The 26,816-nt window shown below is 50.0% G+C and overlaps 1 protein-coding gene across 4 annotated transcripts in view; it reads right to left on the minus strand.

Moving 5' to 3' along the window:
* The window catches only part of KAZN (kazrin, periplakin interacting protein), a 977,721-nt gene that overhangs the window by 126,196 nt on the left and 824,709 nt on the right, over positions 1 to 26,816 (minus strand). The window contains exon 1 of one of the 4 annotated variants that reach the window (XM_084784914.1): positions 13,681 to 14,130. The exons of 1 other annotated variant lie outside the window; for it this stretch is intronic. In XM_084784914.1, the coding sequence (XP_084641040.1) occupies positions 13,681 to 13,888 (208 nt within the window). In that variant the 5' untranslated portion in view covers positions 13,889 to 14,130. Of the gene's footprint in view, positions 1 to 6,760; positions 7,239 to 13,680; positions 14,131 to 26,816 lie in introns of those variants that run through there. 2 more of the 4 variants (XM_084784913.1, XM_084784915.1) reach the window with 2 other exon arrangements.

A 26,816-nucleotide genomic window follows, 5' to 3' on the forward strand; every position in this document is an offset into this window, starting at 1 on the left:
ACTGCACATCCCTGGTGGCTGCCTGAGTGGAAGGAAGAGGGAAGGGTGGGTGTTATCTGGGTTCACAGGACATACAGGGATGGAGATCAGAAAGCAAAACAAGACAATGGAACACTCCTCACACTCACACACACACCCCACCACCAGCACCACCATCACTACCACCATCATCACCACCACCACCACCACTGCCACCCCATACCATATCACACCACCACACCACGTCGTCACACAGCTGGCTGGGGTTTCCAAGTGGCCCCCGATGAAAGAGATGTTTGCACTATCACTAACTTAGGATGAAAAAAAAAAAGTGACCCCACAGTCACTGTCCAGTCCATTTTGGCATTGCAAGCCAAGCACCAACCTGGCTGGTGAGAACTGCCACCTACCAAATCAGTTGTGACTGAGAAATGCAATGTCAGCTTTGGTCCTTCTCTGTCCGTGACCTGGAGCAAGCCCCAACTCTCATCCAGGAAGCCAAATGACCCTCAGGGCAAGCAAATAACTCAATTACAGCAAAAACCGGACAGTTTTCAGGAAAGACGGGTGCAGTTATGTGACACCCCAGAGCCCAGGCAGCCCTCAGACTCAGGAGAGCTATGTATTTTCTAATCTAGCATTTCCCCTGCCCTACACCTAAGCTCAAGGAGTAGCCAGTGTGTACAGCTGTCCCAGGAAGTGCCAGGAGGCAACAGGGACATCACAGTAGGGACTCACCTGAGACCCCATTGGAGTGGCAGGCATTCTGGAGTGGGTGGCATTCAAGTCAACTTGACCAAGCCCCACATGCAGAGAGCCAACAGATCCAAGGGCTCTAGACTAAGCTCACCCACAGGAGCAATGGGCAAAGAAAGGTGGCAAGGAGAGAAGCGGAGACCATTGAGCAGGGAACCTGGGAGGTGTCACCAGGTGAACCATTCACTGAGGCTAGAGCAGGAGAGAAGAATGAGTGATTCATAGAAGGCAAAGGGACCAGGAAGAGGAGGAAGCCTCCTCTGCACTAGAGCAACTGTCTTATCAAGTAGGAAAAATAAAAAAATAAAAACAACAAAAACATACAAACAAACAAAACAAAACAAAACCCCCCAAAACAAAAACAACCCCCCAACACACACACACACACACACACACACACACACACACACACACAGGCAAGACAAAACAAAACGAAAAAAGTGCAAGGCTGAGTGTGGGAGCCTGTATTGCCAGCGCTCAGAAGGAAGGCAACAGTGTCAGGTCTGGTCTATGCAGTGCCAGGCCAGGCAGAGCTACATAATGAGACCCTGTCTCAGCAAAACCGCACCAAACCTGAAAAACCAGGTTCTGCAAAATAACGTCCGCAAGGGGCACAGTGGCACACTCCACTCCTCACCTCACAGGATGGCTCTCCTCAGCACCATGGCTTCCTAATCTATGAGTCCTGAATGTGGGCATCATTAAAAAAAAAAACACACCAAAATCTGTCAACAGTAAAAGGTTTCTGAACACACAAAAACTAGCCCAAGGGCAAAGGTGCAATGAGCCCAGGGTGCTTCTGGTAGCGCCCACCCGTGTTGCATCCTGTGACTTCACCACAGCCTCGTTCTGACTCCACAGCATACACACTCCTTTGCGCATGCTCTGGTGCCACCCAACGCCAACGGACATGTCTGAAGCTCCTCGGCTCAGGTCCAAGACTTTTGTGTTTTTAGTGGACATCTAGAACCTTGCTCTTACAGAAACATTAGCAGTTTAATTATAAGGGAAGGGGGGTGGGAATTACTTTTGGCATTTTCCTCCCGGCACGCCCTCGGTGTACTCAAATGACCATATTTTTGGACTGTGTTATGAAGACGCTTGCTTTTAAGAACTGCTATTTGAGTTGCTGACTTTAGCTCTGTAAAACTCGATCAATAAATCTTGTCTTGAGATTAGAACAGAAATCCCAACAATCTCTGAGATGGCCCTAAACATACTTCTGCCAACTTGTACCACGTGATTATATGAAATAACATTCTCAGTGTAATTGTTAAATTATGAAACAAAAATATCGATCAACTTCGAAAACTACAGAGGCTACTACTCTGTTTACCATGGTATCATATTCAGTCAAGATTTAACTGCCTATAATTCCAGGGATGTGATAACCTCTAACGACCCCTAAGGTGCACACACACACTGACATACACTATAAAAGATAATAATAAATGAATCTTTAAAATGCTTGAATCAAAGACCCATTTTCAGACTTGGTTTTGTTTTGTTTTTTGCCTGAGTCAGGTGTGGGTCTAGGAAATGACATTTAAAGATGACAGGCTCCCACGTGCCATGTCCAGGTGTCCACCAGTCATGTATGGTAGCCTTAGGGGACCACCACAGCAAAACACACATCTTAAGTTTTTTCTTTGGTTGGTTATTTTGGTTTTTGGAGACAGAGTTTCTCTGTGTAGCCTTGTCTGTCCTGCACTCACTTTGTAGACCATGCTAGCCTTGAACTTACAGAGATCTGCCTGCCCCTGCCTCTGCCTCCCCAGAGTACTGGGATTACAAGCTCATCTTCAGTTTTTCAGTTTTTATAAACAATCTGGAACAGACTAGAGAAATGCCTGGGAACCCCTGACTGTATCTGAAGCGGTGACCACCAGTCCCAACTGGCCGATTACAAACTGGCTTAATCTACAGCTAGGTTCTCCAATCCCAGAGTGGCTCCAGAAACTTCTGTCTGTCTCCCATTCCCCCTGTTGTGAACTGAAGGGCTGGTTAAAACTGACTAAAACTTGTGCCTGGGGAGAGAAGGAATGTAGCCAGTCAAGAGCTAAAATTGTCACAGATATCTTTGGTACCTTCAGGAGCCATTTAGACGACATGGACCTGACTTCACAGGCTTGTGACTATGAGGCAGGATGTTTGGAATGCATTGACTTAGCAGACCCTGCTTCTACCAACATCAAAGCTAAGTACACCAGCGGCACGAGAGTATCTCTGAGCCCTCACTCTGCTGATACCTGCCTACCTGGTGTCCCCTCAGATGATATGTTTGGTACTTGCTTTGATTCATGACTTTCTTTTCTCCTGTGGCTATAAAAGTTCACAAAATGTCTTTGAAAATGGAATCCCACCCCAGGCCTTAGTCACTTACATTTGGCTCAGAATAAAGCTTTCCATTCTCGTGGGAGCAAAAGCAGGGTTTTGTTATCAACGCTCTAAAGAGAGGGTCCCTTCTAGATCATTCCCACAGGGCAGGTGTTTGTACCTATACCTAAAAAAGCCTACTGTAGGGACAGCGCTGTGTCTGCTCCAGAAACCAGAGTGAGCTTATGTCTCAGACAGGGAGTATCCAGAATACAAGCTTGCCTCTTTCTCAGCTCCCAGAGTAGTCAAAGGACCTCAGAGGAACCCAGGACAGATACAGATGGAGATGCCAGCCTACCTGACTTTAAAGGAAATACTTCAGGGATCTGCCTCCACAAAAGGCTGCCCTGGATCAGCCAAGACTCCCAGCCCAGCCCAGCCCAGCCCAGCCCAGCCCAGCCCAGCCCCTAGAAGCTCATAGGCAGCAAGTACTCATGGCACCTATGGGTGGTTCTTGAGCCACAAATAAATAGTACGCCATGGCCAGGACATGATAAGAACTCAAGTCTTCTCCCCACCCCCACCCCCCTTAATGAGGTTACAACTGCAAACAGCCAAACAGGTGGCACAACCTGCAATCCTAGCACTTGGGAGGTGACAGCAGAAAGACTGGGAGTTAAAGGTGAGCCTAGGCTACAAGGCAAGGCCTCGTTTCAACAAACTAACAGTTTTTGAGATTTGGTTCAGTGGCTACCGGCAATTGTCTCCAAGCCTGAAAAGCCAAGTTCAGTCTCAGGGACGCACATGCTTGAAGGCGAAAACTGATTCCCAAAGGCATCCTCCGGCCTCCGAACTTGTAAAGAAGTAAACGGATGCAAATTTCAAACATGCAGAAAGAAGGAGTGCACGATGCCCAGCACCAGCCTGGATCTATGGAATTCACCTCACCCTAGAATTTACTTTAATTCACTCATTTTGGGGCTCAGCATGCAGAGAGTCCAGGAAAGAGTCTGTCCACCTATCACCACCTAAGTCCCTGACTCCCAAGGGTACAGAGAAAGTTCCCAAGACGTAAAGGAGACAGTCCTCCTGGGCAGAGAGGAATTGAGAGGTAGCCCGGAGGAAGCCCAAACAGGCGCACAGCTAAACCGAGCTGGCTTCCACAGAACCCTAGCAACAACAAAGGCGGCCAAAGGGATGTGGGGCAGGGCGCATGGAGGCTGGAAAAACAGGCTCCACCGGTGGCGGTGGCGGCTTTGGGGACCAGAACTTAAGAATGGATGAATCACAGACAAGAGCTGGTCTCCTTAGTACCCAGCCAGGCACTGGCTCGTGACAGCCAAGGGCAGCAGGTTGAACAAAAGGCACAAGAATGCTGGGAGCTTCCTGGGGCCCCAAGTAGGGCATCTGAGAGCCGGGCTGTCTGTCTTACCACAGCAGGGGCTCGTGAGCTCACAAGACCAAGAACTGATACACGTGGTCCTTCCACTAGAGCCTCAGGACACAAGCCGGGGCATGGATGAAAATGGAGCCAGGGTTGGGGGGGTGGGGTGAGGGATTCCACACGTCATGAGTTTAACCAGGCTGTGTGTCCACTACCGACACCCATAGGAGAGAAAAGGACTCTGCTGATAATGGTATTAGGACACAGAGAAGCCAGAACGCATGGCAGGCTTCCCAAACCAACCTGACCCCCAAAAGGCAAAGGGCAAAGGTTTTCAAAGTTGGAATTTTCTATCAAAACTTTGGGCTGGAATGTAGCTCAGCTGGTAGAGGGCTTGCCTAACATGCACAAGGCCATGGGTTGGATCCTCAGCATTGCATAAAGCAGCAGCAGCAGCAGCAACAACAACAACCAACCAACCAACCAAACAGTGTTGTCACGTGTCAGTAATCCCAGTTCCTGGGAGGAGAAAACAGGAGAGTCACAAGTTCAAGGCCAGCCTGAAATAAGAGGCCCTGTTTCAAAAGGGAGCTATAAATTTGTTGCCCGAGCAACAAAAACAGCCCTGAAACACATAGATTCTGTAGTTCAGTGGTGTGGTAGTGCTTACCAGTGTAACCTGAGCACTCTACTGTCTCTGTGAATTCGAGGCCAGCCTGGTCTACATAAAGAGCTCCAGGTGAGCGAAGGCTGCACAGTGAGACCCTGCCTCAAAAGAAGAGCAGGAAGGGCTAAGGGAAAGTGGAAAGAACTTATGGCTGTCCTTGTTGTTATTCAAGCTCATCCTCAGCTACAGGGTGAGTTCTAGGCCAGCCTGGGACAGCTATAGCTAAAAAAAGAAAGAAAACAAACCCTACATAGTAGCCAGCACCCCAGACTACTGTGACCTATCCGGGCAGCCATCAGACTCCTGTGTGGAGGTCAGCAAAGAGGGAGGAAGGCTACATCCAAGAGCCTCATCATCTGACCTGAAGACAAGCACTCACGGCTTCCGGGTGGACGTCCCTTTCCCAGGCTTCCGTGTCCACACCCCACCACAGAGCAGATCGACTCTGCCTGGGCTTAGGTTTCCCACTCAAGGCTCTGCATTCTAGGTTCCCAAACAGCAAGGGTAGGTGGGTGGGGATGGGACACTCTCCTCGCATGGATCAACTACCTAGCGGGATTCCGCTGGGAGAGGGTTAAGGGCGGATTCTCTAAGAGGACAGAGAGGTTGGGGGCAGCTCTAGGTACTGGATGCCTGAAAGAAAAGCATATAGGCTAGGCTTAACAGCTCACAACTGTTATCTAAGCACTTGGGAGGCTGGGGCAGGAGGGCCTGAGTGTGAGGCTTGCCGAAAGAGGTGGGGGGGAGAAACAGAGCGAGACAAAGAGACAAAGTCTCCCCCCACCCCACCCCCCACACACAGTGAATGCCTACAGTCCCAGAACTTAAGAGATAAAGATAGGAGATCCGAGAACTCAAGGTCATCCTCAGCTATATACCAAGTTCAAGGACCGCCTGGGTTACATAAGACCCTGCCTCAAAAGGAAGCAAACATAAAATTAAAAACATAAAGATAGAAAGAAAAATGCCACGGTTTCCAGCACTTCAGCTTCTGCTAAGGGCCAAAAACTACGGGGAATGACGGCCTTGCAGGGGGGCGATCTGGAACAGACATTGAGTACCCAATACGTTCTTTAGGGCTCAGTGGTTTCATCTGTAAGATGGGGAGAACGCCAGATGGCTGAGCTGTCTCTTGGCCACAGGAATCAACAGATCGCAGCGCCCGCAGCAGAGCCCTCAGCAAACGAGCTTGCCATTAACAGGCCCTGCCCTAAGGAAAGGACACCTTCATCCCCTGGCCTAAGGAAAGGCCACATTCTTTCTTCCCTGTTTGGGTGCACAGGGTTTCAAAGTTAGGAGCCTGGTGCCAGGGCTGTGCAGGTAGGTGTGGGAACAAAGCGCCCGAGAGACCCGGCTGTTGTTTTCACTTCTTTGTCAGCCTCCAGGGAGAGCCTTCTGAAGCTTCTACACAATCAGAAGGCATGAAGCACATTCAATGCCGGCGATAAAGTTACAGCCCAAACTAGCCCGTGCCACCCTCCTAATCCAGGCACCTGCAGATCAGCCGCCAGGTGCCAGGGGCCAGGTGTTTCCTGGTATAGTCCCCCCAAATCCAGCATGTACACTGGGGACAGGTACTGCCCTCCCTGCTCCCTCTCCATAACCACGGTTCAGCCGTCTCCAGGCCAGGGCCAAGACATCAATCAGGTCTCGCGTACCTGCAGCTCCCACCTGGCTGGGAATTTCTTCCAGATCAGGGGTTTCTGCAGCATCTGCAGGGCCGTGGAGGTTGGGCAAGAGCTGAGAGGAATCACTATGAGCAGGGTCCTCCATCTGGCCTCTTTTGAAAGCATCCAAGCAGCAGACGAGAGAAAGCCTGAAGTCTCCACCACCACGCAGGCTTGCACAGGGACTGCAGAGGAGGTGGTCCCTGGGAATTGGTGGTGATCCCGATGTCCCCCCTCCCTGGAAGGCACTCATCTGATACACACAGCATCCAACGCCTTGACTGAGAGTAAATCCATTAAAATAACTACACATGCGCTCGTGCACACCTCCTCACCACGGCTCGTTTCTCTGGAGTGTTTAAGCCCTTGGTGACTCACAGCCAACACAGGGTTCCCAGGTGATTGCTTTGGCCAGCTTTAATGATGTGTTTGCTGGGCTTATCTAAGCTGGGGCAAAAACCTGTCTGCTCACAAATGCACCCGATCTACCATTTTGGACGACTTGCCCTATTTCTGACGTCAGGGTGGGTGCTGTTTCCCCTTAAGATGATCAAAAGAAGCATAAACCATTCTTCCACCAGATTGGGTGACAAAATGGACCAGGTAACTCAAACTGGAATATTACAGAGACTAGCAAGGGTGTTTGGCAATCATTGTGGAGAATCCCCAGTGACTCACAAGGCCACAGCAGCAGCCAGTTCTTCCGAGACAACTGCTTGACCAAATCCTAACAACACTGGCCTCGTGATGCACACCGGGAATCTATGCAGCAGGGGGTGGGAGGTGGGGTGGGGGATGAACCGAAAGGGACGGCGACAAGAAGCAGGGGATCAGAATTCAAGGCCAGCCTTGGCTACGTAGAGAGTATGAGGCGAGCCTGAGCTACTTGAGACTATCACACACCCAAAATCCCTAAACCTCAAAAACAGTGACAACAGTGATATATGTGGTATTTCACACACAGTTCCATACACTTCAAGTCCTTTAGAACTGGAGATCCCTCTGTGCTCCCCCCCACCCCCCGTGCCAATAGCACCAGGCCCCACAGGCAGCAAGGACACTAATTAGACTCCTGTCTAAGCTCCAACTCCCAAGTGGGTAAAAGGACCACCCACTTTATAGAAGGGTAAACCGAGGCGGCTTGGGATGTCCATCAACTTATTGGGTGATACACACAGCTTGTAAAGAGGAGAACCCGGAAGCTCTAATTGATGTGTATTTATTGGTAACACTGATGTTGTGGTGCAGGGGGCCACCTGCCCTGGAACAGAATACGATGCAGTCCAAAGGACTGAACCATCAGGGGCGCAGGGTGGTCACCAAGGAAGAAGATCTTTCCCCAATTACCTGGACAGCCCTGGCCCTGGTGACCTCTGCCCTGCCCTGCGGCATGGAGATGGTAAATGAAGCCAGTTGGTGTTAGTGGGCAGCTGCCAGGGGCGTCTCAGTGGAAATCCCACCAAGTCTCTTCCTAGCAGAAGGCCTTGGCAGAGTGGGGGGGGGGGAGGGGGAGGGACCAGGAGCATGGAGAACACAAACTTTTTGCTTTTTTGTAAGATAAAAACGGAAAAGAAGCTGGGTGGTGGTGGCGCATCCCGAGGCAGAGAGGCATGTGAATCTCAGATTTTAAACTCAGCCTGGTCCTGGATGGTCAGAGCTAGGGAGAAACTCTGTCTTGGAAACAACCAAACAAGCCCCGCCCCAAAACAAACAAATGAGAGAGAGAGAGAAAAAAAAGTAAATGTAATAAAGGGTCTACTTCCTTAAAAACAACACAAGGTTTTCCCATTCCTCCAAGTTTGAGGTCTACAAACATACTCCTACGCTGTGCTACCCACTGCCTGTGTGACCTTGGGCAAGTCCCTCAACTTTTCCAAGCATTGGTTCCCTTGGCAACCACACGTACTCCTGGCTATTAGGAGGACAGATTAAGGCACACCATACTTGTTTAGTTTATGCTGAGAAGGGCTCAGGGGAGCCGGTGCACCAGGGTTTACTAACTGGTGTACTTATGCACTGACAGAGCAAGAAGCCACAGGGAAACAAATGGCAACAATGTCATCAGGACTTCAGAAAGGGTGGGGCTGGGGCTAAGGAGCCACCTCAGGCCTTAGGGACCTTGTGGAACATGCCAAATTACTCGGGTTTGATCCCTTGAGGGACTTCTTTTTTCTCTTTAAAAAATTTTTTTTCTTATATGCCGAGCAGTGGTGACACACACCTTTAATGTCAGCACTCACCAGGGAGGCAGAGGCAGGCAGATCTCTGAGTTTAAGGCCAGCCTGGTTTACAGAGCGAGTTCCAGAACAGCCAGAACTACATAGAGAAACCCTGTCTAGAAAACAAACAAACAAACAAACATTAACAAAAATTAAATTGTTTTTAATCTTACAAAGAGGTACAAAAGGTACAGATTAAACCAGACATAGTGGCCCAGGCTTCAATCCCAGCACTCTGAAAATAGATCAGCAATTCAAGGGATGGTGACATAGTTGAGGTGAGGCCAGCCTGGGACGGAGGGGGATCATGTCTCAAGAACAAAGAAACAAATACAAACGAAAAAACCACCAAGTTCAGATGTAGACAGATAAAAGCGTCTACTCCACAGACGTGTTCTTTTCCAAACTTGGAATGTCCGCCAATCTGAAATGTTCTCTAGCCTTAGGGTCTCAGCACTCAAAAGCCATATTTCAGATGACTTCACCTCTGACCACGCCCTCTAACACCACGTATCCTCAGGCCCCACCGGCCAGATCCCCTCCCAGCTCCATTTTTCTGCACTGCACTTTCAATCCCTGGACAATTCTATCTTGGACCCATTTGCCATGGGACATCTCCTCCCGCAGAGTCTAAGGGCCTAGGAAACCGGACTGCGGTTGTTTTTGCTGCTCTAATCCTGACAGCTCCAACAGCACCTGGCTCTGAGCAGGTGTTCAAAATATGACTGGACGGACAATGACTGATAAGACAATTCAACTCACGCTCCTAGTTTAGGAACACATAGTGGAGGCGGTGGGGAGATGGTTCAGAGGTTAAGAGCACTGGCTGCTCTTCCAGAGGTCCTGAGTTCGATTCCCCCTTTGCGCACGAAAACAGCACTCATATACATAAAATAAATAAATGAATCTTTAAAAAGACCTGGTGGGCACCTAGCTCACTCTGCAGGGGCTCTAGGATCACGATTTCCAACAGCAGGAGGCAAACTAGTCTGTCAGGTAAGGTCAGAGGGAACTGGGACAGATGGGGAACAGACTACCCAGGCAGTTTGTATCCTCTGTTCTGGTCACTGGTCCATTTACCCTAGAGATCAGAGCTATCCCTAGCTCAGGGCTATCGCCCAGGGGCTCTCAGGGCAGGCTTCCTGAGCAATGTCAAGGTGCCCAGCCCTTCATTCTGAGGCCAAGTGTCCACTCCCAGACTGCTGCCTCCAGCAGGCTGTCTCTTCAGAAGCGTAAACTGGGCATCATTTCCAGCGTGGGACAAAAGGCTGAAAGTCTAAGGAGAGTGGCTGCAAAGCCTGGCTCAAATGTTTATTTCCCCAACAGCTTCAGCTTGTGGTTCTAAGGCAAAGAGTTCCCATTTCCTTCCTAGAAGAAAACTCCCATAAACAGAAACTGTTTCCGTGCCGGCATCCAGCCGGCATTGAAACTCTGTCCTTGAAGACACAGACACAATGGGATGCAAAGGTGGTTTGCTTGCTGTTTTTGGAGAGACCCTGAGTTTGCATCCCAGCACCCACCCACATCAGGTGGCTCACAAGCACTGATGACTCCTGTGCCAAGTGATCCAATCCTCTGAGGGTGCCGCCCACAGATATGTGCATGAGGGTACCCACATATAAATGCTTGTAGACAATATACATGCATGTAAGTAAAAATAAATTCAAGCTTAAATTTAAAAATGTCCAAACACAAGCTTAAATTTAAAAGGACTGGGAATGTAGCTCAAGGTTAGGGTCTGCCTAGTGTGCACAAGGATCTGGGTTTGAGTCCCAGCACCACATAAAACTGGGCACGGTGGCATATGCCAACAATCCCAGTGCTCAGGCCATGAAATTGGAAGGAGGGAGATCATAAATTAAAGATCATCCTTGGCTACATATTGAGTTTGACTGGGCTAGAGAAGACCCTGTGAAGGAAGAGAAGAAGGAGAGAGAGAAGGAAGAAGAAAGAAAAAAAGCGGGGGGGGGGGGGGCTACTGGAGAGATGGCTCAGTGGTTAGGAGCACTGACTGCTCTTCCAGAGGTCCTGAGTTCAATTCCCAGTAACCACATGGTGGCTAACAACCATCTGTAATGTGATCTGATCATACTGTATACATAATAAATCTTTAAAAAAAAAACAAAACCAACAATTTGTTTTAAAAAAAAGAAAGGGGTGGGGGAAACAGATGAAGGCAGTGGCTGACTGGAGAAAGACAAGCATTTTCTTGATTTTCTTCATGACCTGTAGGTGTGATCTTTTGTTGTTGTTGTTTTTCAAGACAAGGTTTCTCTGTGTAGCCTTGGCTGTCCTAGACTTGCTTTGTAGACTGGGCTAGCGTCGAACTCAGTGATCCGCCTGCCTCTACCTCCCAGATGCTGGGATTAAAGCCGTGCGCCACCATACTCGATGGTGTGATCTTATCTCCTGCAGGAATGCCACCAGTGATTTGGGAAAGCCCAACTCCAACACCCTCTCCCCTATAGGGACGTGCGATGAGGGAGGAAAGGCTGTGGAAAACTAGTCTCCAGTGTACGAGGCAGGCATTTCCCACTGACAGCACGCCATCAGGATATTGCAATCATGAACACAGGAATGGAACCCATCTAGACACAGAGTCAACAGCCGTACCTCTACCCAGCCATCTTCCCCACGTTTACATAATAACAGCGTCCACGGCCACAACACACTGGCCTCAGCTCCCTGAAACGTTCTTACAGATGGGGCAAAAGTCATCATGACACACATAGGTCAAAAGGGCAGAGACAGACAGACAGTAGCATCCCAACCTAATGGGAAACTGAGTCCCTAGGGTAGTGACAGGTGGTTCAGTAAGTATGCCAAGTGTGAAACAGCCAGGCCTAACATGTATTATATACCTGCTGTGACATAGGCCAGGTGCTCTCTCACTTGTTCTCTCACCTCTCTTCTTAAAAAAAAGGACAACTTGGGGAATATAACCCAAGTTGTTAGGCTTGGCAGCAAGTGCCATTTTCCACTTAGCCATCATGCCTGTCCGCCTTCTCTTTTATACTGGAGCTCAAATCTGGATCCTCAATACCATGGCTAAGTGCTCTACCACTGAGCTGTACTGTACTTTTTGAGGCAAGGTCTCACTGAAGCTGCCCAGGGTGGCCTTGACCTTACTTTGTAGCTTGAACTCAACCTCCTCCTGAGTAAGTGGAATGACAGGTATGTGCCACTTTGCCAGGTTTATATGCAGCATCTTTTAAAAGATCACACGTCCTTAGTGGGTACCAATTTCCACTGTGGGTAAACTGAGTCTCAAAGAGCCGACACAAGTTGCTTAACCTGTGTGCTGCTGTGCATCAGCTGGCTCCTCATCAAAGGAAAGAATTACTTGGCAGGTGTTCTGTGGGTTCCCCTAGCCCAGGAGCTCCCTCGTACCTGCATGCTAAGCTTTGCCATGCAACAAACAGAATCCGAGGTCCGAAGCCAAGCCTGGTGGCCAGGGCCTGTAATTCTAGCATGGCAGAGGATCTGGAGTTCAAGGTAGGCCTGGGCTACATACCAAGACCCCAGCTGAAATGCCAGCACCAAGGTTTAAAATCTTAGTAAGTGAGAAATCTTAAGTGGCTCAACCTCTGGCTTTTCCTGTACCTATCTGCATGGATAGAACACAGTTTCACTCCCAAGTAGGGGTTCAGGACACTGCACGAAAATTGCTGCTACACAGTAAGGTGTTCAGCAATTTAAACACAAACAAACAAACAAATAAAAATCCTGTACACTTCCGTTGTTCCTGGAAAAGTGTTCAGAAGTCAAACTGAAGGATGACAGGCTCTTCTCAGAAAAGGCTTAGCAGACTTCCATCTAAATTGTTTCCCCTCAGAGTCAGGAGGATCCAGGGTTCCTGGCCCCCAACCCCATGACTTAACCTCGAGGCGGGTAGAGGGAGACAGCTGAGACGGGAATGGGCGCACCCACTGGCGCATTTTAACACGGAACCACAGCACTCTACTTGGGCGTGAATCGGCCAACCACACGCAATTGAGCTTCCCCACCGCTGCAATTTCTCCTGGAGTTTAAGTGCATGCGAACGTAGCAACATCTCTGCTCCACTTGAGGAAACGCGAGTGGCGTGGCAGAAGCAAAGGGGCGTTTTCCCCCGAGTTTACGGCTACCAGATGGGTTACAAGCACAGTACAGGAGGTCGCCCCAACTTTGCACACTTGCTCCGGGTCTTGCCAGGTGCCCTGGGGGCATCTGGCTTGCAAGACCCTGACAAACACGGAATTAAACTCTCTCCGTGTAGTGCTTTCGGGAACTCCAGTGAGGGAGCCAGATAGCCCAAAGAACCCAGCTTCTAAGCTGAAGACAAGAGGCCATCCCAACTTTGCACCGGGCTAGCCCCTTTCTCACGCTCTGAGTGCAGTCTTCAGGCGCCATGGGATCATAGGACCCTGACAGGCATGACCCTGACCTTTCTCCCTGCAGTCCTCTTGAGACTCTAGAATGGGGGAAGGGCGCTGCCTGAGAGTCCAGAGACTCGAGGTCCCGAACTGAAGAACTCTTCTAGTCCAGGGCGCCTCCCGGCCGCACCCTCCCGGCGCTTGGGGACACAACTTTGCCACCAGCAGCTCCAAGGTCCGGGCCCCTAGCGCCCCCACGCGCCCGGCCCCGGCCCCGGGGACTCCCGGACTCCGGGGCCTGCAGCCTTGCCGCCCTCTCGACCCCGAGAGCACCTACCCAACTGGCTGCCATAGCCATCTGCTGCATCGCGGACTGTCCCAGCTCGCTGCTGTTCTCCAGGCCCAGCAGCGTCCTCGCATAGCTCGCAGGCTCCGGGCTCCGGGACGCGCGCCGGCCCCGTGTCCCGCCCGCAGGACGGAGCCGGCTGGCCGTGTGCCGCAAGCTGGCGAACGCGCTCCCACGAGCCCGAGTCGGCCGCCCGCATCCCGTGTGCCCCGGACGCGAGGCCCCACGGCGGCGCGCAGGGCTCCGACGGCGGACGCCCAGCTCACAGCCCCCGGAGCCGCCGCCGCATCGGGCCGCCCACGCGCGCCCGGCCAGCGATCTCTCAGTCCCGCCGGACGCTAGGCAGTCCGCGGCTGCCGCACCGTAGGAATCCGGCGCGATCCTCTCACGTGGGAACAACTCCAGATCCTGGGGCTCCTCCCCCCCGTTCCTTCCGGGCTGGAGAGGTACCCTCTGGCCACACCCCGGACACGCCCTTCATCCTCACACCACGCCCTCCATTGACCACGCCCACACTCCGCTCCTCCTTGGCGCCTATTCCCCTACCACCACCCGTGCGTCTGGCCCCAGGCCACTTCTTGTCCCGTCCCTCTCCGCTCCCCCGCCCCTCCCCCCCCAGCCTTTCCTAGAGAAATCCAAAAAGCAAAAGGTAGGTGGCGGTGTCCCAAGGATCCAGAGTCACAATACTCAAGCCGGAGTGCGCCAGAAAAAAAGGCTGCAGACCTATGCCTGGCCCTCCAGTATGTAGGTCGGTGAAGTGATGTCCTAGTCTTTAGGGGACAGAGGTTTACTAGGCTAGGCAGGTGGTGAGATGGTACTTTGGAGGGTGTGCGAGTCTGCACCCACCATTGGAGTGGCCTGGAGTGGGTGTTCCTGGGGCTGGCCAAGCGCCTGTAAAGCGCCTTTGCAGCTGGGAGACCCCTTTGATCTGAGATTACAATGCTCTTTAGAGGGACTAATTATTTCCCCACAGCCCCAGGAGCCAGGCCTGGCTCCCCCCCCCCCCCCCCACTGCTGTAGACTGCAGGGAGCCAAACTGCACAGCCAGGTGAAGAGTTCACAAGCTTACCACCACTGCCATTCCTTCTCAGCAACATGGACCCCAAGCCAGGCTCTCAAGAGACAAGCTGTGACTCTTACTGTCCCAGCCTGAGAGCTGTGAGTCTCTAGGCCACTCGCAAATGACTCTCCAACAAGCTGTGGGAACTAGATTACTTGCCTCCAACTCTGAGACTTTTCACAGTCACTCTCTTGAGTATGGAGGAGAAGCTCTGCCTCTCCCCAACCGCAGTGGCCTTACCAGCTTCCATTCCCTTCCCCCTAGAAAACTGGCCCAGTTGGGGAGTCTACAGTGGTGCCAAGACACTCCTCCCCATCCCTAACTCTGAGCCCTGATCACCATGGAGGGCACGGGGCATGCCAAGAACTGCTGTTGGTGTCCCCAATGGTACAAGAAAACTGCCCATGGCTTAAACACCTGGCCAGCCCTTCCTGATGGACCCGGCACCAAGCCGCCCTCTGCCTTTGTTAGAATGAGAAGCTTTCTCCGAACCACCAAAGGTGGAAAAGCTGGGAACACCCTTTCCAGGCCCAGGATGCTGGAGAAGTCTCATCTTGGAGACACCTTCAGTTGGGGGGGGGATGTTGGGGGGTGGAGGCTAGGGATTGAGAGGGTAGGCACAAGAGGAAGAGAAGACAGGGCGAGACACAAACGAACGCAGGAAGTGCTGAGGGAGGGTTCATCAGGGCATCCAGGCTGTGTGCTTTTGACTTGACCTCCATTTACATTCTGGTTAGTTTCGATTGTCAGCCAGATTCAACCTAGAGTGGGGAGGGAGGAACCTCGGCTAAAGAACTGCCTGGTTCATATTGACCTGTGCCCCTCTCTGTAGGCTACTGTTTTGATCAATAACTGAGGTAGAAGGGCCCAGTGCATTATGGGTGGTACCAGCCGTAGGCAGAGTGTCCTAGGGTGTAGAAGAAAACCAGCTGAGCACAAGTAACCCAGTGAGCGAGCTAGCTAACTGTGTTCCCCCGTGGTTCTTGCATTGAATGATTGCCCTGACTCCCTTCAGTGATGGACTGTGACCTGAAAGTATAAGCTGAAACAAACCTAGTTCAATCCATTTGTCCACAAATTTCAGGAATTCCTTGTTTTTAATAGCTGAGTAGTATTCCATAGTGTTGACCACGTCCCCTGGATGGAGAGACCTGGTGGCACTCAGAGGAAGGATAGCAGGCTACCAGGAAGAGATTTGATACCCTACGAGCATATACAGGGGGAGGAGGTCCCCCTCAGTCACAGTCATAGGGGAGGGGAGTAAGGTGAAAATGGGAGAGAGGGAGGAATGGGAGGATACAAGGGATGGGATAACCATTGAGATGTAATATGAATAAATTAATAAAATTAAATTTAAAAAAAGAATAAAAAAAAGCTGAAATAAACCCTTCTCCCAGCCCTCCCCCCAGTTACTTCTGGTCATGGTGTTTATTAGGGCAACAGTAAGCAAACTAGAACACCTTGTCTATTAAATGTTTTGCAAAAGCTGGACATAATGGTTCAGCAAGCCAAGGCAGGAAGTTGAGGCCAACTTGGGGAGCAGAGTGAGTTCCCAGCTAGCCTAAACTACAGTATCAAACTCTAAGAAAACAGAAGAGAAAACTACTTAGAATTTCACTTCCACAAAGAAACACTTTCCTTAAGGTTACTAAAATACAATGACTCCTCCTCCACTTTCTCTCTTTCTCTTAAAAAAAAAATACTTATTTTTATGTAGAAGAGTGCTCTATCTGCATGTACACCTCCATGCCAGAAGAGGGCATCAGATCCCATTATAGATGATTGTGCGCCCCCACATGGTTGCTGGGAATTGAACTCAGGACCTCTGTGAGAGCAGACAGCACTCTTAACCACTGAGCCGTCTCTCCAGCCCCTCCTACACCTTTTATTTCCCCATTTCCTGTTTGTTTTCTTTTTCTTTTCTTTTTTTTTTAATGCAGTACCTCATTATGTTGCCCTAACTACCCTAGAACTCACTATGTAATAGAAGGTGGCCTTACTAGACAGTGCAGGGACAGTGGTCAGTCCCTGTGGAAGACACCACAGACTTAATGCAGAGGAATGTGGCCACTGTCTCCAGGCACTCTTCCTAGTTTGACATGTTGATAATATTTTGTTGTTGTTTTTTAAGACAAGATTTCTCTGTGTAGCCTTGGCTGTCCTAGAACCAGGCTGGCCTTGAACTCACAGAGATCTGCCTGCCTCTGCCTCCCAGAGTGCTGGGGTTAAAGGTGTGCGCCGCCGCCGCTGCCGCCACCACCACCACCTGGCCGAACATTTTTTAAAACTTAAGAACAGGGAGCTAGAGAGATGACTCAGCAGTTAAGGACATTGACTTCTAGTGCAGAGGATCCAGGTTTAGTCCCAGAGCCTACACAGTACCTCATAAACATCTGTAATACTAGTTCCACGGGATTTAAGGCATCCTTCTGACCTCACTGAGCACCGGGCACCCCTGTGATGCACAGATATACATGCAAGTAAAACACTCATATACATAAATAAATCTTAAAAACAAAAAAGCAGCAACCAGCAGCCTTAAGAATAAGAAAGAGCTGGCGTGGTGGCACACACCTGTAATCCCAACTCTTGGGAGGCAGAGGCAGGTGGATCACTGTGAGTTCGAGGCCAGCTTGGTCTACAAAGTGAGTCCAGGACACAGCCAGGGCTACATAGAGAAACCCTGTCTTAAAAAAAAAAAGAATAAGAAGAAAAAGAGGAAGAATAACAAAGTGTGTCTAGATGTTTTCATGTTGCCCACTGGCCACCAGTGCTTTCTCCAGGACAACCTTGAAGAAGCTTACACAAACTTCCCGGTGACATTTCAATCACCCTGGCTGTTCACAAGGTCACAGCCCTGGGGAATTTCCACTGCTCTGCTTACTCAGCATAGTTAGGCCCTGGCTCAGTGTGTGTGTGTATGTGTGTGTGTGTGTGTGTGTGTGTGTGTGTGTGTGTGTGTGTGTGTGTGTGTGCGCGCGCGCGCGTGTGCCCTATAGATCAGAATAACACATGAAAAATGGGTTCAGTTCTCTTCCTCTAGTTTTCTGGGGGTTCCTAGGATGCATGGGCTCTGCCCCCCCACGCCCACCACCACCCTCAGTCTCCTCCTTGTAGGCAGTATCCTGCTAACTAAGGCTAAGCTATGGAGTTCACCAGAACACGATCTGCTAGCTGCTTCCTTCAGGAATGTTCTGGGAAACACTGGGCCCACATTCCTGAGCACGAGTCTGTGGTTTCTTTCACAGGGAGCGACCACAGTCCCTGCCAGGCCCTAGATGGCCACCCAGGGCCCAGATGACCTTTCTGTTCAAATCTACAACATCTGGGAGCCTTGTACCGATAACCCATATTCCGAGCAGCCTAGACAGGCAGCACACAAAGGAACACAGCAGAGTGGGCCTCAGTGGGCACAGCAGAGCTGGCCGTTGGGAGTTCCAAGTATGAAAACACAAGGGGTCCTGTGCTGCAAAAGGCCTCGTGCTGGGAGATTCAGTGCTTTGATGATGTTTCACATTTTTTAAATGTTTTGATGTGTGCGTGTGGTTCATACGTGTATGGGTGCTGAGGAGTATCTCAGGTGCCACTCTTCAGGCTCTGCTCACTATGTTTTATGTATGTATGTATGTATGTATGTATGTATGTATGTATGTATGTATGTATGCATGTATATATGTATTTTCTTTTTGAGACAGCTCTCTTCCTTTCCTAGAGCTCATCAAGCGGGTTAGGCAAGCTGGCAGGCTGCTCAGCCCCATAATCAACCTATTTCTCCTTCCCCTTTGCAAGTGTGATTTTCTAGGTCTCAGGGCAACATGAGACCCATAATTTGAAAATAATAATAACAACAACAATAAACAAACAAACAAATAAATATTTAGCTGGATAAAATTCTTATAAAATCCTGAGTTGGATCCTCCCTGGGAACCAATGTTTAAAGGAAAAAGTAAAAAATCCAGCTAGGCAGTGGTGGCACATACCTATAATCCCAGCACTCAGGAGGCAGAGAAAGGTGGATCTCTGATCTCTGTGAGTTTGAGAAAGTGCTCCAGGACAGCAAAAGCTCCCCGGAGAAACCTTGTCTCAAAAAACCCAACAAAACAAAACAAGCAAACAGCCCCCCAACCCAATAACAACAACAACAAAACCCAGGCACAAAGCACACCTGTAATCCCGGGACAGCTAAGGCTACACAGAGAAACTCTAGAAAGGCGGTTGGAGTTGGTGGGTTCCCATCAGCCCCTGTGTAGACTTGTTTCACAGTTTGGAGGATTTAGAGGCCAGTGGTTGGGGGAATCACAGTCCAGCCAGATAGTATCCCCTGACCCTGACCTCAGACTGACAGGGAGCCACCAAGCAAAAAACAACAGAGCCTGGGGACACAGGGGTCAGTGCAGTTCTCTGTACTGCGTCTCCTCATACATTAGATTACAGGAGAGTGCTACAAGACAGATTGGCTTTTAAAGGGACAAACCCAGCAGTGTCCTATTTGGATACTGTGCTGCCAGCTGCACAGTTGGAGCTCATGGGAGATTTCTGGGCACTTTTTCTTGATTATGCTTCTATAATAACATTTTCAGCAGAGATCTTATTATTTTTCATTAAAAAAAAGTGTTGTGCTTTTGTTTTGTTTTGTTTGAGACAGTGCCTTTCTAGTTCTAGCTCTCCTGGAACTCACTATGAAGATCATGCTGGCCTCGAACTCACGGAGATCCTCCTGCCTCTGCCTCTCGAGTGCTGGGATTAAAGGCATGTGCCACCATATCTGCCACACAAAAAAGTATTAATTTTTATTGTATGTGTGATGTATGTGGGGTGTGTGTGTGTGTGTGTGTGTGTGTGTGTGTGTGTGTGTGTGCCTGCCTGTGTGCACAGGATGTGTGTGGAGGTTGAGGACAACTTTATAACTTTGAGGAGTTGGTTTTCTCCTTCCACCTGATGTGGCTTCTGAGGCTAGAGCTCAAGTCATCAGGCTTGCACGGCAAGTTCTATCTCACCAACCCCTTTTATTTACTGACAGGGTGTCACGTAGCTCAAGCTCGCCTCGGATTTATGATGTACCCAAGGATGACCTTGAACTTCTGATCTTCCTGCTTCTGCCTTCCAAATGCTGGGATCACACACTTGTTCTTATGTGGTACTGGTGCTGAACCCAGGAAGTCATGAGAGTGTGAATTGTGCTTCTGCCAAGGGTGCAGCTTTCTCACAAACACACACACACACACACACACACACACACACACACACACCCCTGTTCACTCCCTCCCAGCAACACTTCCATGGAAGCTGGGGACAGGCCAGCTGCAGTGCTGGTACTCTGGCTGCTGTGTGACCAGGGATACATGGCTCTCTATTTCTTGAGCAAGCAGAGTATTAGCTTAGAGGATGTGTTATAGGTTCTAGCTAGCCTATTACTTTGTTTATTTGTTTGTTTGTTTTTAAGAAGATGGGGTCTTGTGTAGGGTAGGCTGGCTTCACACTTGCTACCTAGCTGAGACTGGCTCAAACTCCTTCTCCTCCTCATGAGTGTTGGGATTACAAGCATAAGCTACCATGTCTATCATTTTTCTTCTTGCCTCTGCCTCCCTATACTCTGTCTTTTTATCCTTTCTCTTGGAGGTGTGTGTGTGTGTGTGTGTGTGTGTGCGCGCGTGCGTGTTCCAGGATGGCCAAGGATACACAGAGAAATCCTGTCTTGAAAAATAAAAATAAATAAATAAAATAAATACATTAGTATTAGCATTAGTCTCCTCCTGCTGTGTAACAAGTCACCTCAGAAATTTGAGAGAAGTATACAGCAGAGCACCGTAGTTCTAAATCACATGTGTGTTGCAGCAATGTGCCTGCTGGGGCTACTGTCAGCTCAAGGCTCATCTGGAACGCACATGCTTCCTGGCTCCTCCTGGAGGAATCCCAGGAGCCTCAATTTGCAGGATGGCAGCTCATGTCCCATAGAGGGCTCTGAAAAAGAGCAAATGCCAGTGTGCCCTAGTGGAAGCTCACTCTGGAAATGGTACCCACCACTGTACACCACTAGGTCTCGCGTGCTTTGGGTTAGACTAATGAGAGAGTTGGTACAGTGAAGTGGGAATCGTGAAGACTTGGGAAGCTCCCCACCTTCTAAAGCAGTGGCAGCGTTTCTGGAGACAAATGCAGCACATTTCCTGTCTGGCTCTGATGCTCATGATCAGGTCAAAGATGTCAGCCTTAGAGCTGTGGTGTCCCTGACTGTGTGATGCTTGTGGGAACTGCTGGCCGGGCTGAGCTGAGACCGCTGGGAAATGAACTGGCTGTCAATCTCTGAGCTGCATCTGGCTCAGTGAGACCTCATCCCCTGGAGAGAAGGACATTTCTTAGGAAGCCAAGTAACAAGCCATTGCTCCTGAGATACACAAGCCCCCTGCCCCCCCTGCATCTGACATCTCCTCAGGACTCCAGAGGGACGCCAAAGCCCTTTGGTGAGCTCTAGGCTGCCTCTGTGGCTGAGGCCACAGGTGGGGACAGTGTTTAGCCCCTCTCTGTTCCTTGGCCTCCCCAGTAGGACTCTGAGGCACAGGTGCAGCAGGAAGGATTAGACAGGATTTTCTCTCAGCCCTGCTCAGACCGGGTTCTCTCGGTGGGTGAAGGATTTGACCCAAACTCCCCTTCACCATCTGCCCTTCCAGGCTGGAGTCTTTTGTGAGCCTGTCACAGACTCACCAGGCCCTTTGACGGTCTTCTTAGGATCCCAGATGCCCTGGTCATGGTCTTGTTCCTCCTATGGACCACAAAAAGTCTGTCTAAAGGCTGAAGGCTGAGCCCCATCCCTAGGCAGCACAAGGCATTAAAGCATTTCCCAGGACATAGCTGGCTTCTGTGTTGTGCTGCTGGGATGTCTTGTTCTGATACAGGGTCTCACTCTGCTTTTTTGTTGTTGTTGTTGAGTTTTTGAGACAGTGTTTCTCTATGGAGCCTTGGCTGTCCTGGACTTGCTTTGTAGATCAGGCTGGCCTTGTACACACAGAGATCCGCCCGCCTCTGCCTCCCAAGTGCTGGGACTACAGGCATGTGCCACCGCGCTGGACACTGACTATGCTCTTTTTAAAAAATATTTTTATTAGTGTGTGTGTGTGTGTGTGTGTGTGTGTGTGTATGTGTGTGTGTGTGTTGTGCCTGTGGATACGTGTGTGGGCTTGGAAATGTCAAAGGTCAACTTGTAGGATCTAGATTCAACTCAGGTTGCTGTCAGGTGTGGTGGTGCACAATTTCACTTGCTGAGCCTCACTAATTTTTTTGAGAGTCTCCTGCCTCCCCGTCCCAAGGGCTACAGTCACAGATTCACAGATATGTACAACCACACCCTACTCCAAGCTCCATTCTTTTGGAAGCAGGGTCTCATGTCCAGGCTGGCTTTGAACTCACTATGTTGCCAATAACGGCCTCCAGTTCCTCCCTCAAGATAGTTTTTTTATTGTTGTAGTTGTTGTTTTGCCTTTTAGTTTTATTTTTATATTTCGGAGACAAGGTCTTCTTTTATAACTCTGACTGGCCTGGGATTCTCTATGTAGGACAGGCTGACCTTGAATTCCCAATCATCAGGACCCCACCTCTCAAATGCTGAGACTGCAGGCATGCGTCACCATGCCCAGTTCTGTTCCAAGACGGATTCTTCCTGTGATGAGAGGATGAATTTCTTTCTTTCTTTCTTTCTTTTTTATTGTATCTGAGTGCTTTATCTTCAGAAGAGGACGTCAGATCACATTGTAGATGGTTTTGAGCCACCATGTGGCTGTTGGGAATCGAACTCAGGACCTCTGGAAGAGCAGGCGGCGCTCTTAACCACTGAGCCATCTCTCCTGCCCGATGAATCCATTTCTAACCGGGACTTCTCGTTATTCTTCTCCTCTGAAGTTGAAAAGATGGCTGCTTTTCAGAACGAAACCTCGGTGCTAGGGTCAAGCCTGCGGTCTCACAAATGCTAAGCAAGCCCTCTGCTGAGTTACAGCACACAGCCTCAACTCTTGCAAGAGCCGCGCTCAGTTGTCTGCCACTCTTGACTCATGGCTGCCCCCAGTGGTCGCAAGGAGAACTGCATCCCTCTTCTGGAAAGCCCTGTAAGTCGGTGGTGGTTGGTCCTGGGAGAGGCCCCCTCATTGTTCATCAGCAAGGCATACAAAGGGCAAGTGTCCAAGAAGAGATAGTAGGCATTGGGCCCGACAAGAAGGCTTAGTAGGTGATGTGCTTGCTGCATAAAGACCGGAGCACTCCCATGTAAAAAGCCAGGTGCGGTAGTGTAGTCCCAGTACTGAAAGGCAGACAGGAAGATGCCTGCGCCTTGCTGGCCAGTCAGTCTTGCAGACTCAATGAGTTCCAGTTCTGTGAGAAAGCATGTCTGAAAATTGTATGACCCAAGAGCTATCAAGTGGGCATGCACCTTGTACCTGCACACATGTGTACACACAGAAACACATACACAAATATGCAGTGTATGCACACATAAAGATACCAGTTAATATTACTAGAGTATCTCCACATCTGTGCCAGCTTCTACTGGGCACATATTATGTAAATGTCATCGTTTCACCAGTGGACAAACGTGATCATTTTTTTTTTCAAGACAGGGTTTCTTTGCGTAGTCTTGGCTGTCCTAGACTCACTCTGTAGACCAGGCTGGCCTTGAACTCACAGTGATCTGCCTGCTCTGCCTCCTGAGTGCTGGGATTAAAGGCGTGCGCCATCACGCCTGGCCTCTGTGATCATTATTGTTAAGGGTGACCAATAATATTAGATGAGACACTTCATAGGTATCTGCAGGCTTTAGTCCCTAGCCTAGATATACAATATTACAGCCCCCATCTTACCAATGAGGAATAATAAGCTGCAGGGGAATTAAGCAAGTTCCCCTTGGACACACACGTAGGAAAATAGTGGACACGGGATTCAGACCCAGGCAGTTCTATCTCCACAGCCTGTTTAGAGAACCATTCTCTCACTCACCATAGTTAGTCCAGTGAGGGCAACAGACACAGAGGCATGAAGGTATGTGGCTAGGATTGCTCAACTTCTAAAGTGAGACAGGTGTCTTCAGTCACTCATGGACCCAACAGCAAATGTCATCCCAGGGCCAGATCCTGGCCTAGGCGGTGGAGGTGAGTCATCGTGAGGCCACGTTCCCATTCTGCCACTGTAACGCCTGCTCCTCAGGATACACAGCTTAGAAAGTCAAAATGCTTAGAGCTTTGCAGGGAGGGGCCCGCCCAGGATCTCAGAGACCTTCTCCAGGCTGGAGATGAGCATGCAGTTTTAATAGTGGCCACTGGAGGCAGAAGAGGGCCAAATACAGCCAGCTGCACCGGAGAGGGTTTCCTGGGTCCCTGGGTCCCCTAGGGACTATGGCACCTGGTACAGAGGTATGCTTATTCCTAGTTCTGATATGGGAGGCGGTTCTACAGAGAACAACCCTCACTTGAGAGCTGCACTTCTCTCCTGCATTTAATCTGTTGCTTTTAGGCTTCTGGGGTATGTTTGTGTGGTATGGTAGGATGGGAGCAGAGGTAACCATGGAGATGAGAGAGGAAGAGGAGGTGGGGGAAGTCCCGCAATGCTCTTTAAGGGAATGCCTCCATGACCGGAAGGCCTCTGCAGAGAGCTAACCTCTTCAGGGTCCTAGCATCTTCCAGAAGCAGCAGGCTGGGGATCAAGCATCTAGCACAGACAGGGCCTAACCAAACCGCAGCAAGGCGCATGAAGCCACAGGAACCCAGGATAGGTCCCAGAACCACTGGTGGCTTCTGCTGAGTTCTCAGCACTCCTGAGCTTGATTCTGTTGGCCCTGCTCTTCTCTCCTACTCAACTTCTTGGTATAGGATTTATAGTTCACCTCTTTGCCAATGTCACTTCTGTCACCAGGACTTTCAGGAACATGAAAAGTAAAAGACACACTGACTATGTAGTGAGGTAAGCGTGAAGCAGAGTCCCATGCTTAGGAAGTAGAGGCAGGAGAACCGTAAGTTCAAGGCCATTTTGGAGCTACCCAGAGGGCTTCGGGGACAGGTAGGAGGCAGCTGGACTTTCAGTATGGCATTTGCTCTTGCCCCTGACTTGCCAGTAGAGTTGGGTGTCTGCTCACTCTCCTGGGCCTGTTTCTTTCTTTTCTTTTTTTAAAAAATATTTTATTTAAATTTTAATTTATGTGTATTGGTGTGAGAGTGTCAGATCTTGGAGTTACAGACAGTTGTGAGCTGCCATGTGGGTGCTGGGAATTGAACCCGGGTCCTTTGGAAGAGCAGGTAGTGCTCTTAACCACCGAGCCATCTCTCCAGCCCTAGGCCTGTTTCTTAACATGAGCACAGAGGTTAGAATTCCTGTGTATCCGGCACGAATGCTGCACGAGGAGGAAAGAGGATCATGGGTGGGACAGTCCGCGCCACTGTAGAAGGCCAGCCACACGGACAGTACCAGAATCACCTTCCATCACTGCGGTCTGCCCTCCGTGCTTGTCCTTAACCAGATCCCAGTGTATCCGACGCTCCTGGTCCAATTGGATGTGAAGCCCGTGGGCATGAGGGCTGGGAATGTAGCATAAGTTGGTAAGTACTTGCCTAGCATGTACCAGGCCCTGGCTCCAGTCCGTGTACCACATACCAACGGGCACAGTGATGGATGCCTGTAATCCTAGCACTTGGGAGATGGAGGCCGAGCAATCAGAACTTCAAGATCATCCTTGGCTATGTGATGATCTTGAATAAAATAAATATAAAAATAAATATAAATATATTTATAATTTGTATAAATTATATATAAAATAAATATAAAAAATAAAAATAAAATAAAATAAAAAGAAGGAAAACAGAAAAGAAAGAAAAGAAATAGCTAGAGCTGTGGAGAGGAGTGTGATCAGAGCTGCTGAGACGTGGGTGCTTACATGCTGGGCCGGAGCAGAGAAAAGGCTACCCACTACTAGCACAGATGGTCCCTAAAAAGAGCGGGCCAGTCAAGATTCTGTCCGCAATGTGTTTCCAGGTGAGTGACCGGTCCTGGGGATGTTAGCCTGCCTGTGCTTTAAAGCCGAATTGTCCCCTCTCTTAGAAACATTCAGCTCCCCCAGTGCCTCTGAAACAGAGCAAGAGCAGTTTGTGTCTTCTGTGGGAAAAATCACCCAGCTCCATGCAAATAGTAATTAAACACCCCAACCCTGAGGAACGGTTTAGCTGTTCAGAGACAAAGCCGTGTGGCTAAGAAGAGATCGGAAGCTCAGAGAGAATTAGACAGTTGGGGGGGTGGGGGTGAGCACACAGCAAATCTAGGACCCAGGGAGACTAGGACTGAGTCACTCATCTGAGCCAACACTGCTATTGCCAAGAATGAGAAACACCAACCTCTTGCACACCTGGGTGTCCTGAAGGAGGAACTGAGGAGGTGGGGTCTAGAAGCCTTCATTGACACAGCTGTGAGTCTAATGGAGCTGAGGACTACCTATTGGTCTTGGAGGAAGACCTTCCTGTGCTGTGCCCCCTCCCCTCAAGCCCCCAGTGGGTAGACCACGGCTGAAAAGCCAGACAAGGTCACATTTCCAGAGGCTGTGGTCTCCTGGTTACATAACATCCCTTCCTCCACAGTGACAAATTTTCTGTATTCAGAGTCCAAGCTGGGGGCCTTCCTCATCAGGAGGCCACCTGCCTGGGCTCCGGGGAGGCCTGTCTGCACACGCCTGCGCCTCTTTCTGTGTAATTAGGGGCTGTGCATGCCTGCCACCCACCCACGGATACTCGGGCACATCAGCTCCGGCGGCTTCTCCAGTGCTCAAAGCAGAGCACATCCCGCCCCCATCACCTCTGCCCATGAAGATGACACTTTGAAATGTTGGGGTCTGACAACTGCGGAGGCCCCAGAAAGGGCAGGAAGGAGCCAGGCTCCACATCTACGGGCCCCCAAAAGTTCCATCCTGAAAACTGGCCTTCCATTCTGCTCTCTGGACAGGGGAAAGGAGTTATAGGTTTTCAGGGCTGGAGACTGACCTGGCCCCTGGTCCCAGTGGGGCTAATTAGAATGTGTTCTAAATTCTTTCCCCCTGAATTGTCCTCTAACT

Source organism: Acomys minous, assembly GCF_964271855.1.
Source record: "Acomys minous genome assembly, chromosome: 6".
Lineage (NCBI taxonomy): Eukaryota > Metazoa > Chordata > Mammalia > Rodentia > Muridae > Acomys > Acomys minous.